This window comes from Eriocheir sinensis, unplaced genomic scaffold (genome assembly GCF_024679095.1).
Source record: "Eriocheir sinensis breed Jianghai 21 unplaced genomic scaffold, ASM2467909v1 Scaffold276, whole genome shotgun sequence".
Taxonomy (NCBI): domain Eukaryota; kingdom Metazoa; phylum Arthropoda; class Malacostraca; order Decapoda; family Varunidae; genus Eriocheir; species Eriocheir sinensis.
In genome coordinates this window covers 391,371-407,668 of record NW_026111583.1, presented here as the reverse complement: position 1 = coordinate 407,668, position 16,298 = coordinate 391,371, and the positions used below count along the sequence as shown (strand labels likewise).

Sequence of the window (16,298 nt, the reverse complement as noted above, 5' to 3'; positions counted from 1 at the left end):
AGTGTGTCATTATCCTCTGTATGTGTGGCATCAGCAAGGCGCCCCAGACCTTGGTGGGTGTGTGTGTTCCTGCGCCTCCCAAGGGTGAGTAAGCTACAAGTCCTCAACACTGCATCACAGCTCCAGCTCTGCCCTGCCAAGCTGTCATCTGGGGAGGCAGGTGAACATCAGAAAACAATGGTAAGTTGTCCATAAACAGGTATCTTGGGAAACCTGGGGAAGGTTAACCGTGGTAACTTGGATGTCACACCGGCCCAATGTCCCAGTTGATGGGTTTTCCCACAATAGGCTCAAGGACCAATGGGACTGAGATGAGCACTGCTGCTATACACAACAGCTGCGCGTGGCCTTAGCGCTCAGCTCCGTCGCATTGACCCTTGAGCCTGTGATGGGAAGAACCCGTCACTGCAGGACACAGGGCCAGTGTGAAATCTGGGTTACCACAGTTTACCTTTACCAAGTGTCCCCAGGTACCCATTTATCGACCAGCCCGAAAGGGAGGATGAACAGCTGAGTGGGCTGCACGGCGACTGCCCGAGCCAGGATTCAAACCAAGGCCCGCGGATTCATGGCTAAGCACGCTAACCACTGCACAACTCCAGAGAATGTTTATAATTATCTATATTTTCATATGTTAATACCTCAGATAAATTTCCCAGTTCATTTCCTGGTATGTGTAATGATTATAATGGCACACAAACTTTGGATGCGCTCTACCTCGGTGGTGAGCTGCCTGTCCAAGCCAACCATCAGTGTGTCACCGCAGCGCACTGTGGGTCCGGTCGTCCTAGCTGGTCCTCAGTAGCTCCTTCTGCTTGGCCTGCATCATGCTCTCAGCTTCCTGCATGTGGGCTTCTGCTATCTCCCTGATCTGAGAAGTGAGGAAAGTGGGCGTGAACGTTGCAATTCATCGAGGTCACAAAGGTTGTATTCTAAGACGTTTTTGGCTCATTACAAATATTTTTTCAAGGCCACAAAACAGAGCAGTGAGGTTCTCAAAAGGTTCTTTAAAGCTACGGTCACACTTGCTATTGTTAACGCTAGCCTGGCTTTTGTTTTCGCTGGCTTGCCAGCGATACGCACGGCAATCTGGTCACACCACATGCAAAGTCCGCTAGCTAGCTAGTTAGCGGATCATATCATAACAACACTAGCCGCTATGGAGGAATCACTTCTTGGATTTGCTCTGTCCACAATTACTCTAGCCACTTGTTTTGTAGCCAGTGAGGACTTAAAGAAGAAAAGAAAAGTGAAACGAAAGTGGATAAGACCATGGCTGGCAAGTGTGTTCGCTCTTGCTCTTGCTCTTGCTGTACAAGTGACCCGTTGGAAAGTCACCGAGGTCAAATGAGAACTGAATATTATATTTCCATTAAAGAAAAAAAATACATTTGGAAATTTTCTTGTATTGTTGTCTAGCTCTTTTCTTACGCATTTAAAGTCCCTCCCCAAAAAGAAATGGAATATTTTTTTGATTGCATGTATGGTGAATAAACGATAGTTTCTTATTACCTTCCACTCGGCTACCACTACCGCTAGCAGTACGGCCAGTGCAAACGGTCCGTATCGATAGCTCAAAGCAGCCGGTATCAATCGCTTGTGCAGCGCAAATGGCTGGCCGATCAAGCCGTACAGCTTGATCCAGCGATATCAGTAGCTAGTGTGACCGCACCTTAACCTGTAAACCGCTGTACACCTCTCAGGTGGCTTTTTCGAGAACATGCTGTATGCCTCTTGGAAGCGCGATTTTTACATTGCTTCTATAAAATTGCTGAGCCTGGTTAGCATAGCATCCCATGTTTCATTTTTCATCTTAATCATGCAGATCTTGTCATTGGTTTGTCGTCTGTCAAGGGTGATAAATACATTTGTATGGGAAGCCTATTGAGTCACTGAATTCACGATCCTACTCACTGTCTCTTCTCTGTTACATTGTAAATACACTTGGCCCTCGATTTAACAGATTAAAAGGGGGGATAGGTGGTTCCTGTTGCTTGAAAAATCTGTTGCTTAAAAATACGGTTTTGACGTTTCTAAAGCTGGTGTCACACCGGACAAATCTACCCAGCCTCCCTTCTAGATCGGAACAATTTTTTTTTTTATGTTCCGGGTAGCCAGGCATATGTGTGTGAGCGGCCCCGGCCGCGCGCCTGACTTGGGCAGCTGACGGGCGGCTGATGATGATGGTGGTAATGATGGATGTCGGCTAAATACTACATAAATAAAGGAAACAAAACAGAAATACGTAGATGTAAAAAAAAAAAAAAAAAATAAATAAATAAATAAATAAATAAACAAAAGAGAGAAAGTAAAAAGAAGTAGTAAAGAAAGAATAAGAAGAGTAAAAGTATACTACAGAAAAAGGAGGCAAAGAGAAAAAGAAAAAAAAAGAACATAGATAAAGAATAAAATGAAAACAAGGACTGAAGAAAAATATGAATCCAAGGTTAGACGAGGGCAGAGCCGGTCGCCACAACACCCGAAACTCACCCTGAGCTGCACATTGAAGAGGAGGTCGTCCGAAAACTTCCCCTCCTTGTTCCTTGCCTTGCGGATGTACTGGTTCTGCGCCTCCCTCAGCTGGTCCTTGGCCTTGTTGAACATGGTCTTGGCGCCCTTAGCCAGGCTCTCGCGGTGCTCCTTCGTCACTCTGGGGAACAGGCAGCAATGTTTTATTTATTTACTTATTTTTTCTCACAGTAAAGGAAGTACAATGACACTGGGAAAGGAGAGGAGAGGAGAGGAGGGGAGGGGATGGGAGAGGAGGGGAGGGGATGGGAGAGGAGAGGATGGGAGAGGAGGGGATGGGAGAGGAGAGGAGAAGAGGGGAGGGGATGGGAGAGGAGAGGAGAGGAGAGGAGGGGAGGGGATGGAAGAGGAGAGGAGGGGAGGGGGTGGGAAAGGAGAGATAGACACACACACACACACACACACACAAAAAAAAAAAAAAAGAGATAAATAAAAGGCTCCAATCACTGTCCCAATAAAAGAGAGTTTAGAAAGAGGCTGTGTTTTTTTATTTTTTTTATAGAAGGATGAGTTTAGGGAGGGAAAGAAAGGGATGGAACAGGAGGTAACGTAAGTGTCTTTCTTTTCTACTTAAACAGGAGGATGTTTAGGGAGTGAAAGGGCGGAAGGAGGTGATATAAAGAGAGTGTGGGGTTGTAAGTAAGAGTGTATGAGAGTGGCTGAAAGAATAATTGAGTGAGTGCAGTTACCACATAACATATAGCCTGAGTCATTTTTTTGAGCCTCAATCAATTTTTCATCATATGGTGAATTATTTGATGAATTTACTTTGACATTCTAGTGCTCTAAAATCCACCTATATGACAAGTTAACGTAGAGCAGACCGGGGTTCTTAACCTCTTGATGATCCCAGACCCACACTGGATTGCTCACTATGGTCACATACCCCCTTCATTTGACTGACAAAGTCATTACCAGTCCTATTTAATAGATGAATTCCAACAATATCAACAGCTTGATTATTTAATATATATATGCCTACGGCTCAACTGCCATTTCAAATTTGAAACACAGGATGAGGAGGTGAAGTGTCTCTAGATGTTCGTGACAGGGTTGCCAAATTTTTTAGTGGCTTGATGTTTTTCCCCATATTTAGAACCACACTTAATTGCTTTCCAAATTTTATAATATCTATTCTGAAGAAGAAAAAATAAAAATAAAACTGTGAGCTATTCAATTTTAGATTGATGAAATAACAACTCATAAATACTGAATAGCAGTGCAAGTCATAATATACCATTCCAACTGACTATGAATCCCTTCAACACAAGGACACGTATACTGCGTCCTTGTGTGTCCCGTACCGTATCCGAGGACGCGCATACTGCGTCCTGGCTCGCTTTAGCCAATATATGAGTTATTTAATTTCTGTATATTTATGCTTACATCTCAAAATTATCAATTAATTTAAATTTCTTTATGTGCACCATTTAATTCTGCATGTTTTCATCTATAATACATGATGATTATGTTGAGTTTATGGCTGAAAACTTGTTATATTCAATAGCGACATTTGAAATTTGGCGCACGCGGCGATCCCGGATACGGCGCGGGGCACTGTTTTGGCCCGGCTGAATATAATAATATTCAGAGATTAAGTCCCATAGCTCCAGCATTTGGTTCCCATACCTCCATGGGGTATGGATACCCCTGGTTATGAACCCCTGACTTAGAAAATGAGTTTTTTTCAGTCTCCTAATGAGAAAAAAAAAATGACAGCAGGCAGTTTGTTTATGAAGGTGAGGATATACACATTCATGGACACACATTCATAGACACATACAGACAACAAATGGAAAGAGGAAAGTTAGGAGGATAAGGAAAGGAAGGAGAGAGGGAGGCAGGGTTGAACGCAAAGGGGAGGGAAAGAGAAGGGAGGGAAGTGAGTTCGGACAGAAGGAGGTGAAAGAGGAGGTGCGGGATGAAAGAGTACGGACACACATAAAAACAGACAAACTAACAGAGCACACTAACCACAATGCACAACGGCGCTGGGAAAGGAGAGGAACGACAGACATACATGAAGAAGAAAAAACAGACACAGACATCCATACACACAAAAAAAGACACCCAACAGATCATGCTAACTACAATGACGCTGGGCAAGGAGAGGAACAATAGACATAGACAAAGAAGAAGAAAGGAACCAGACACAGACATCAACGCACACACACAAACAAACACACAAACAGAACACGCTAATCACTTTGGTATGGGCACAATTACGCTGGTCCCCTCCTGCTGTGGGTTGAGGTTCATGCCAGCACCGCGCAGAGCCGCCACGATGCCTGGCAAGGCTTGGGGGAAGGCCGCCGCGCTGATCACCACCACCTGCGGGGACTTGCGCGACACCTGGGCCACTTCGTTAAGCGGGTACTCGTCGCCCTCAAGCTGAACAGGTAAGGTTTCAATGCTACCTGTGGATGTAGGGAGAGAGAGGTGAGGAGACAGAATGAAGAGTATATGGAGAAAAGTGTAGCAGTATAAATAGGGAGGGAGGGAGGCAGAGGAAGAGGGAGAGGGGAGGTTAGGAGAGGGAGGGAAGCTAGGAGAAGAGTTTTTTTTTTTACATCTAAAGAAACGGCTCAAGGGCAACAAAAAAAACGTTTAAAAAAAAAAAGCCCACTAATCGCTATTCCCACAAAGACAAAAGTAATGAGCGGCCAAAAGAGAGGTCAATTTCGGGAGGAGAGTTGCCTTGATACACTCCTCTTGAAAGAATTCAAGTCAAATGCAGGAGGAAATATAGACAAAGGAAGGTTGTTCCAGAGTTTACCAGTGTAAGGGATGAAAGAATGAAGATGCTGGTTAACTCCTGCATAAGGGGTTTGGACAGTATGGGGATGAGCATGAGTAGAAAGTCGCGTACAGCGGGGACGCGGGAGGGGAGGGAGGCATGCAGTTAGCAAGTTCAGAAGAGCAGTCAGCATGGAAATATTGATAGAAGAAAGAAAGAGAGGCAATATGGCAGCGGACTTTAAGAGGTAGAAGACTTTCAGTTTAGAGCTGATGAGACGAAGAGGCTTAGACTCCACTCTGTCCAGGAGAGCTGTGTGAGTGGAACCCCCCGACACGTGAGATGCATACTCCATACAAGGGCGGACAAGGCTCATATAAATGGATAGCAATTCTGTGGGGGAGAAGAACTGGTGGAGACAGTACAACACGCCCAGCCTCGAGGAAGTTTCCAGTTGAGATTTTGAGTTAAGGATAGACCGAGGATGTTTAGTGTTGAAGAAGGTGATAGCTGAGTGTTGTCAAAGAATAGGGGATAGTTGTTTGGAAGATTGTGTCGAGTGGATAGTGGAGAAACTGTGTTTTTGAGGCGTTGAAGGACACCAGGTTCTTCTTGCCCCAATCGAAAGTAATAGTAAGGTCTGAGGCTAAGCGTTCTGTTGCCTCCAGCCTGGAATTGTTAAGTTTCTGAAGGGTGGGTCTTCTATTAAAAGAAGTTGAGTAATGCTGAGTGGAGTCATCGGCATAAGAATGGATAGGACAGTTCATTTTAGAAAGAAGATCATCATTGAACAACAGAAAGATCGTGGGAGATAAGACAGAACCCTGTGGGACACCACAGCAGAAATAGAATGGTCAGAAAGGAAACTGGAGATAAAGGTACAGAGAGAAGGATAGAAACCGTAGGAGGGTAGTTTGGAAAGCAAAGATTTGTGCCAGACCCTATCAAAGGCTTTTGATATGTCCAGCGCAATAGCAAAGGTTTTACTGAAACGGCTAAGAGAGGATGACCAAGAGTCAGTTAGGAGGGCAAGATCACCAGTAGAACATCCCTTGCGGAACCCATACTGGCGATCAGATAGAAGGTCAGAAATGGAAAGGTGCTTTTGAATCTTCCGGTTAAGGATTGATTCAAAAGCTTTAGATAGACAAGAAAGTAAAGCTATAGGGCGGTAGTTTGAGGGATTGGAAAGGTCACTCTTCTTAGGCACAGTCTGTATGAAGGAATACTTCCAGCAGGAAGGAAAGGTAGATGTTGACAGGCAGAGGGGAGAGAGTTTGACCAGGCAGGGTGTCAGCATGGAGGCACAGTTTTTAAGGACAATAGGAGGCACTCCATCAGGTCCATAAGCCTTCTGAGGATTGAGGCCAGAGAGGGCATAGAAAACATCATTCTTAAGAATCTTAATAACAGGCATAAAGGAGTCAGGGGGAATGAGTAGGAGGAATATGCCCAGAATTGTCCAGAGTGGAGTTTTTAGAGAAAGTCTGAGAGAAGTGTTCAGCCTTAGAGATAGATGAGACGGCAGTGCTGCCGCCAGGGTTAAGGATTGGAGGGAAAGATGAAGAAGTGAAGTTGGAGATGTTTTTGGCTAGATGCCAAAAGTCCTGGGAAGAATTAGAAAAAGCAAGGTTTTGGCATTTTCTATTAATGAAGGAGTTTTTGGTAAGTCGGAGAATAGATTTGGCACGATTCTGGGCAGAAATGTAAAGATCATGGTTAGCAGGAGTTCGTGTTAAGAAAAAGAGGCACACTAGGGAGAGATAGAGGGGAAGGAGGAAAGTTAAGGGAGGGAGGGAAGTTAGGAGGACAAAAATGAGAAAGACAGAGGGAGGCAGGGTAGAACATGAAGGGGAGGTAAAAAAGGAGGGAGGGAGGTGGGTTAGAATAGAAGGGAAAGAGCAAATGAGAACAAGAGACAAGGGATGAGAGAGTAAGGATGTAAGGAAGAGGAAGAGTAAAGGAGAGTAACAGTGAAAGATTAAAAATAAGGTAAGTAAGGAAGTAAGGAAGAGTAAAGGTATCAGTAAGGGAGAGAGTGAGGGACACACACACACACACACACACACACACACACACACACACACACACGAAGAAGAAGAATCAACTCGTGGAACAATTTCAAGCAAGCAAGGAATGAATATACAAAGATTAGAAGAGAAGAAAAACGGAAACATGAAAAAGATATAATCGACAAATGCAAAGACCAACCTAAATTATTTTATAGACATGTGAACAGCAAATTAAAGAATAGAGAAACAATCGATAAATTGAAAATGGATGGAACTACATATGAAGACCCAGCAGATATGACAGAGATGATGAACAACAGCTTTCATAGAGTGTTCACAAAGGAAGACGAATTCGTACAACCACCGGGCCAAGAAAGAGGAAGGGTTATGCAGGAGATACAGTTGACGGTGCAGGAGGTCAAGGAAAGCTTGAACAAGCTGGATGTAAGAAAGGCGACAGGGCCGGATGAAGTATCAGGGTGGATCCTGAAAGAATGTAGTGAGCAACTTGCAGAGAAACTGCACTCCATAATGAGCGCCTCCCTGAGTGAAGGAAGGGTACCACAAGATTGAAAGAGAGCAAACACAGTACCAATTTATAAAGGAGGAAAGAGAGAGGACCCATTAAATTACAGACCGGTATCACTCACTAGTGTGGTTGCGAAGATATGTGAGAGGCTAGTTAAAAACAGGTGGTCGGATTTTTTGGAAAGGGAGAGAATTATCTCGGATTGCCAGTTTGGATTCAGGAGAGGGAGATCTTGTGTCACCAACTTGTTATGTTATTACTCAAGGGTGACAGATTTAATACAGGAGAGAGAAGGCTGGGGGGATGGAGTGTACCTGGATTTGAAAAAGGCATTTGACAAAGTACCGCACAGAAGACTAATTTGGAAAATTAAAAATTGGGATGGAGTGGGTAATGGATTGATTAAGTGGCTGGAGGACTTCCTAACTAACAGGGAAATGAGGACAATAATCAAGGACAAGGCTTCCAACTGGTGCCCAGCGAGGAGTGGAGTTCCACAAGGTTCGGTGCTGGCGTCAATAATGTTTGCTGTTTATATAAATGATATGGTGGAAGGAGTGACCAGCTATGTGAGTTTGTTTGCAGATGATGCAAAGCTATTGAGACGAGTCAATGATGTGAAAGACTGTGAGGCATTGCAGAGGGACCTGGACAAAACATGGGAGTGGAGTGGTACATGGCAGATGGAATTCAATCTTGGGAAATGTAAAAAAATAGAGTTTGGTAGGAGTGGTAGAAGATGTGAATATGATTATAAGATGGGAAGTGAGATAATATGCAGAGGAATGGAAGAAAAAGATTTGGGAGTGACTATCTCAGAGAACATGTCACCGGACAAACACATCAACAGGATAATGGGACAAACTATGAATTTGCTGAGGAACATAAGGACGGCATTTGTGTATTTGGACAAGGAGATGATGAAGAAAATAATAGTTACAATGATAAGGCCAAGGTTGGAGTATGCAGCAGTGGTCTGGACTCCTCATGAAAAGAAGAATATAAGAAAGCTGGAAAGAGTACAGAGAATGGCAACTAAGATAGTACCGGAACTTAGGGATCGGACTTACGAGGAGAGACTCAATAGCATGGGGCTCACAACCCTGGAGAGAAGAAGAGAAAGAGGAGACCTGATAGCGGTGGCAAGCGGGGTGGAGAATCTGGACAGAGAGGACCTGTGTGTGTGGAGCGAGAGAGAAACAAGAGGACATGGAAAGAAGTTGAGGGCAACCACGTGTAGGCGAGATGTGAAAAAGTTTAGCTTCCCAAACAGAAGCATTGAGCTATGGAATAGGCTGGAGGAGGAGGTGGTTTGTGCAAGAAACATTCATGATTTTAAGGAAAAGTTGGATAAGAGAGGATATGGAGACGGGACAGCGCGAGCGTAACTCTTTTCCCGTATGTCACAACTAGGTAAATACAACTAGGCAACTAGGTAAATACACAAACAACAACAACAACAAAAACAAAAACAACAACAACAACACTGATCAGACCAAGGTTAGAGTATGCAGTGGCTGTTTCGTCACCACACAGGAAAAAGGATATAAGGAAATTTGAAAGGATACAAAGGATTGCAACTAAGATGGTACCACAACTATCAAGCCTGTCATACCAGACTACATAAACTGAAGGAACTGAGCCCACCAACACTTGAAGAAAGAAGAGACCTGATAGTGTTGTGCAGGAACACAAGTGGAATGAAAGTGTTGGATAGAAATGATTTGATCAAGACAGAAGGGAGGAGGCAACAAAGAGGACACACCAAGAAATTGAGAAAGGGGACTTGTTTGAAAGACAGGAATGTGGATACAAAGATATTAAACAAAGGCATTGTTGAAGTAGGCAGCGTCCATATTATGAAGGAAAAGTTGGATAAATATTGACTGGGGCGACAGGACTGACCCAGCTTGAGCTCAGGCCCTGTATACTACAAATAGGTAAATACCAGGGTTGGAAAAAATCATGATTAAAAAAAAAAAAGAAAAAAAAAGAAAAAAGAAAAAAAAATCGATTTATTTGATTTAAGTCATATTTTTATTTAAATTGATTTTTTGATTTAAATGATTTTTTTGCATTAATCCTTGTTTGTTTCCACTGATTATTTGTTTCAGTCTTATGAGGCCGTTTTATTGTAGTAAACTTGGCCAATGTTAAAGAAACCATAGTTTAATATACATTATATACCCTAGATGAGTTTTTCATACAAAAATCATTAATTTTATTTTATTTAGTTATTTATTTTTATTTTATATTTTTTCTTACGTCGAAGCCTGTAGCACCGGTAGGCTTTCTTGAGGGGCCTGGTGGTCAGCCCGAGCCCGTCCTGGTGCAGGCAAGTGTTTATAGTGGCGCCACCTTTTCTTGGTAGGACTAATAGTTTATTTTTTTTATGCTTTTGAATATTTTTTCTTGTAAGAGACGGCAATGATTCACTGGTGCCTGATTTGCTACAGGACCAGTACAGGATCACCACTGGACAAATAGACCTCATACTTCTCCTTTACATGTGCTTCACATGTTCTTCCTTCTTCCTTCCTTCTTCCTTATATATATATATATATATATATATATATATATATATATATATATATATATATATATATATATATATATATATATATATATATATATATATATATATATATTTAATTTTGATTTAAATCAATTTAAATCACTTGATTTAAATAATTTGATTAAAATCACAACAACCCTGGTAAATACATATAGGTAAACACACACACACACACACACACGTCAGCTACCCACCAGCAGACGATCTGAGGGAGAGATTCTTGATGTAGTCTTGCTTGAGGCTCTCCACAATGGTGGCGAAGTGGCTCATCATCTGCTCCACGTTCAGCACCTCCTCCATCTCCTCCTCTGACACATGGGCCTTGGCTGCCTTCCCTGCGGGGCGAGGAGGCGAGGTGATGGCCAGTTTGAAGAGGGAGAAAAAGATAAGTGATTTGTGGAGAAAATAAAAAGGTGGTGGAGGTGATGGCCAGTTTGTAGAGGGAGAAAAAGATAAGTGATTTGTGGAGAAAATAAAAAGGTGGTGGAGGTGATGGCCAGTTTGTAGAGGGAGAAAAAGGTATGTGATTTGTGGAGAGAATAGAAATGTGAGAAGTCAGACAGTTTGAAGAGGCAAAAAGAGATACATTGATATTTGTGGAAACTGGAAAGAGAATAACAATGTTGTTGGAGGTGACGGCCAGTTTGTAGAAGGAAAAATAAGAGATGTTGTGATTTGCGGAAGGAGAATAAAAAGCTGATACATGTCTGTATTTCCTCCTTCTGCCTATGACATGACCTCCTTCAAGTATCGAGACACCGCCTATCCTCCAAAAAATTGACCTCTCTATTGACAACTATTCTGAGCTCTTTTTTTATAGGGGTAGTGTTTAGTGGGCTTTATTTCTTCTCATTATTGCTTTTTTGCCCTTGAGCTGCTTCCTTTACTGTAATAAAAAAAATAATAATAAAAAAAAAAATAATAATAAAAAATTTCTTGTGATTTCTGGGAGGGAGATAAATGTCACTCATTCGAAGCACAACAAAAACATACCAGAAAATTGTCTTGTCGAGAAACACAGCGTTAACCTTCTCGCGCACCGTAAGTTTCCAATAAGTTTCTGTTCCACTCACCATGCATTTCTCAGCCCAACCGGACTTTTTTTGCCGCCGCGATACTCTACATTCCCGGTTGTATTTTACCCTCACAGATATATTGTATCCCAATAAATCTGGTATCAATGGTTTCATAAAGACTTGTACTACTATACATTTCAGCGGCGGACAAACGCTGTTTTTCGCAAATATCTCCTAAACGAATCATTGGATCAGTATGATATTTCAACACACTGCCTTTAACACCCGGACCTAATTTATGGCTAATATACCATGTTGCAATATGTGTTATGTTAGGAGCTTACTGAGTGATATTAAGCCTAATCCAGGCATCATATCTAAGGTGTTAAACAGAATCGGACGAGTGTGGGGTACTCCTCTAGCCCCTCCACCAACGCCCCGAACAACCCAAAGACCACTCCTTCCCTACTCCCATATCGCCCTAGCCCCCTCCTGCTTGCCCGCTTCACCCCTACTCACCATCCCCTTCCCCAGCCCGAGGCTATGACATAACCAGACTACACTATCAATATTATATATATATATATATATATATATATATATATATATATATATATATATATATATATATATATATATATATATATATATATAGATATAAGTACATACTGTTTTCAGAGTGCTTCCACTTAATAAGTAGTGGAATGTATGTAATCATTTACAATAATACACGATGTACATATATATATAGTAATGACTACGTACACATGATAACCATATGTATAGATGGAAAAATATATGCGGTTTATAATTTTGGCAAAATATAAATATGAAAGAGACAAGTCAACAAAATAACATTATATTAGCTGGACCAAGTTGACATTTTATGATGAATATGTACTACACAGTATGTAATAACAGTAATAACTTTTCCTAGAAGGTCCAGACCACAGGTAATGCCAGTACATCGTGTTCACTTGGGTGACCATAAGGACTGCAAACATGGACCTTCTACATACTATATGTATGTAAACATGCTGGTGTACAGTAATTATCAACGTGAAATACGTCTTGCCTCCATGGAACTGTACCATGCTCTTAGTTAATAATCATACTATCTATACATATACACGTACATAACATTCTAATATATTAGACAGTGATGGGATAAATAGGGTGGGAAACAAGAGTTTTGAGGGAGGCGAGAAGTTAGGGGGAGAAGAGGAGGGATAACGAGAGCGAGAAGGGGGAGTAGTTGTGGCTAGGAATAGTTTGGGAGGGTGCAGGGGGGGGCACACTTTCCTTCGAATGCGTCAACATGACTCGTCGGGTTTGTGTTATTTTTCACAAGTAAACTCGTCACATAAGACATACAGTAATGTGGTAGGTTAGCCATAAATTAGGTCCGGGTATTATAGGTAGTGTGCTGAAATATCATACTGATCCAAAGATTCGTTTAGGAGATATTTGCGAAAAACAGCGTTTGTCTGCCGCTGAAATGTATAGTAGGTAGAGGAAAATATAATATATAAACAATACAGAGCTGTTTCAAGTCTCCGTATAGAGTATTGCAGACAACAAATCCTAAGTACAAACTCTTCCCCACTCGCTAGCTTGAAATTTTGTGGGCCAACTTTTTGAGCTGAATATAAGTTTTGAAGCAGAATTTCGTGAAGATTCTTATGGTATCCTCAAAATCCTCATATGCCTATTAGTTCCTGAGTTACACCGAGAAAACTGCATTTTTTTCCTATCCCATCAGAGTAGGCTAAAAAATATAAATCGCTCAAAGCTCCTCATCTATGCTCCTTAGAAAGGTTGTCATATGTTACCATTAAGAAACTTATCCCAACAAATGACACTCCCAAATTTGATGCATTTTCACCGAAAACTTAAATTTTAATCAATTTTTAAAAGTTTATGACACATTTTGCATCATCGTGCACCAAGACCTTTTACCCTTGATGATGCAAAATGTGTCATCATGCGCGAGAGGGTTAAGAAAAGTAGGAGCAGTGAGTAGTGTTTTTTTTTTTCATATTTTTTTCTTTTTTTTATGCCCTTGAACTGACTTGCTGGGAAAAAAAAAAAAAAAAAAAAAAAAAAATCTTAGCCCACCGACACCTCTATCAGCGGCCTCATACCTTTGCCCTTCTTGTCCTTGGACTTGGCATAATTCCGGGCCGGGATAAGGATGGCTGTGCAGGGCTGGAGGAGTGGGGCTGCGGGGTGCCAGCTTGAGGCTGCCCGGGATACAGTGCCAGCAGGGAGTGAAGGGGCCGAGGGAGGGCCGTGCCACCCCACCGCCCTGGCCTGGCACACCGCCCGCACCACGGACCATGAGGGGGCCAGTGCCAGCCTCACGGCCCTCCTCGCTGGCCCCAGGAGTGCCATGCCACCTGTAGAGAAGGATTAAGGGCCTCAGTAAATAATCACTGCCCAGCAATTTACAGGAGCTGGAGTTAGAAGAGGTTAGAGGTGGGGCTGTAACAGGACCGATGTGAGGATCTCAACCAAGAATACATGATAAAAGGAATAACTGACCTCAACCAGAATATACAAAAAAAATTGACCTCAACCACGAATACATGAAAATAAAGAATTGATCTCAACCAAGAATACATGATAAAAAGGAATAACTGACCTCAACTAAGAATACATGATAAAAAGGAATAACTGACCTCAACTAAGAATACATGATAAAAAGGAATAACTGACCTCAACTAAGAATACATGATAAAAAGGAATGGATAATATTAGGAATAGCAGCTCCTCTAAGCAGGTGCGCATTCAGTATGGTGGTAATTACAACATTTCTAGCACGTACGACGGGGTTTTGACAAGCTGACAGGTTTGTTTATGTCACAAGGGTGTATTTTTCCACGCTGGCCTCACAATTTTTTCTGAGTCCATTGTTATGGTTTCACGAGCGCCTCTATAGACAGACTGAACCTCATAGCTGCCTTGCAGTGCACCATACAAACTAGCTCCTAAGTCAGTAATACCCAGAACGCGAGTGGATCAAGATTTCGGACATAAAACGAGTTCTATCTTATTTTCTTCTCTATATTAAAGCAAATAATGGTGCAAGTATTTGTATTTTATAATTTTAAACGATTACATTCAAGATGTATTACTACGCGGGGTGTATCGCGCAGGCAGTGCCACGTAGGCCTCGGCCCGCCATGATGGATGAATGGACACACTCACTCACTCACTCAAAATATCATTCTACTTCACCTCTCGGTAAGTGTTAACTAACTATTTAGCCTTTTTATTGGTAGTATCGCTCAGGAGGCACATATTGCGCCGTCATATAACCCAAAACCGAGTCTCTTCAATTATTTCAATACCACCATATGCGAACAGTGACACGGGCGTGTCACAGGGTCAGCGCTGTACACTTAACACTCAACAGCCTAGAGAGCGTTATATTGAGAGCTTGGGAACCTATGGGGAATGTGGGTTTGGGGTGTGAGAAGGCAAACTGACTGAAATATGGGCCTCAAAAATTTCCCTAAAATCGGGAAAAACCCCTTGTCCCGAAACTTTGAGTTAAGTTTCCTAAACGTATTGTCTTTCAATCCACCAGATTCGAACAGTGACATGGGCGCGTCACATGGGGTGCGCTTATTTGGTGCTTCGTGGGCGCATCAAGCTGTGACAAGCACGCGCCTCCAATATTGCCCCCACGAGAATAATAACCTTTCCAAGGTCTCACATACTCTTGCACTTCTCTAGTTTTACTGACGCATCATAAATGTGGGGGTGTTGCCCCCCCTGGTTAGCAGTGGGGGTCAAGGCCCCCCCATTAGAGGTTAGGTTATAGTAAATTAAATACGCTCCCCAACAAAAAAAAAAAAAAAAAAAAAAAATAGCAGGGGGGTCGAGGTTAGGTTATATAAAGTTTGGTAACAGTTGTTTCGGTATGCTCCCCCACAAAAAAAAAGAAAAAAAAAATGGCACATCATACATTATAATGTTAGGGATTTTCCTTACTTTTGAGACTAGGGAATTTTCCTTAATTTAAGGATTTTTCTAGGTAAATTTTGGAAGCCCATTTTCCAGTGCCTTTGCCTTCCCCCCCCCCAAAAAAAAAACCCGGTTTCCCACAGGTCCCCAGGCTTGTGTTGGGGGGTAGGGGGGCTGGGGTGGTGGAGGGGGTGGAGCCGCTATTCCTAAGATTTCCCAAAGGAATAACTGACCTCAAGCAAGAAAACATGAAATAAAGGAACAATTGACCTCAACCAAGAATACATAAAATAAAAAAAATAATAATCATTGACCCCTTGCCGGCTGCTGAAGTGACAACCCTTCCTTCTCTCCCTATTTTCTCCCTCCCTGCACCTTACACCGCTCCCATATTCACCTGCCAGATAGTTAAATGCTTCGTAATTCTTCAGACGGCGTGGCAGTCGTATGCAAGCTCAGCAGGTCACGAAAATATGCAAAGTAATGAGTGACTAAAAGTAGTAATCGGTCGGGAGTTTTGCCTTTGTAACGGCACTCTAAAAGCTATTGGAGTTTGGAGGGATGATCTTGATCTTGATGTCACAGGTGGCTCGGGATTTCTTCCCAGCCTGCAGGCCTTTGTATCGGCAGCTCCTGTGAAAAGAAAACAAAACGAAAACATGCGTGTTGGTCTTGGTCTTGGACTCCTTGTTATGACAATTGATCTCAAGTTTTTCACACGGCTCTTATTTTAGGGTTATTTTACATTAATTTTGGTTGAAAAGGATTAATTGTTGTTATTCTTGTAATTAGAAAAAGTTTACAAGTGCTACAGGCCCCGGAGTCGTTGAAATTTATATTAGGTAATGTGTTGTCTGTGTGTTTACAGTACGCCTCATAGTTTGGGTAATTTTACTTTAATTTTGGGAAAGAAGGAATAATTGTTGTA

The 16,298-nt window shown here is 42.2% G+C and overlaps 1 protein-coding gene across 2 annotated transcripts; it reads right to left on the bottom strand.

Annotated features, from left to right (window-relative positions):
* Window positions 1-3: 3 nt before the first annotated feature.
* LOC126991425 (ribosome-recycling factor, mitochondrial-like) lies at window positions 4-15,980 on the bottom strand. Of its 2 annotated transcripts, XR_007745511.1 has the most exons (7): window positions 15,768-15,980; window positions 13,543-13,797; window positions 10,577-10,717; window positions 4,736-4,946; window positions 2,491-2,650; window positions 718-871; window positions 4-148 (listed from the first exon to the last, which is right to left on the bottom strand). XR_007745511.1 is itself a non-coding variant. In XM_050850195.1 (6 exons), the coding sequence occupies exons 2-6, from the start codon at window positions 13,790-13,792 to the stop codon at window positions 788-790; spliced, it is 846 nt and encodes a 281-aa protein (XP_050706152.1). In that variant the 5' UTR covers window positions 13,793-13,797; window positions 15,768-15,980; the 3' UTR covers window positions 590-787. The 2 variants fall into 2 exon arrangements, 1 of the variants encoding a protein (XP_050706152.1); XM_050850195.1 differs by lacking the exon at window positions 4-148 and having other exon boundaries at window positions 590-871.
* Between the last annotated feature and the right edge of the window lie 318 nt (window positions 15,981-16,298).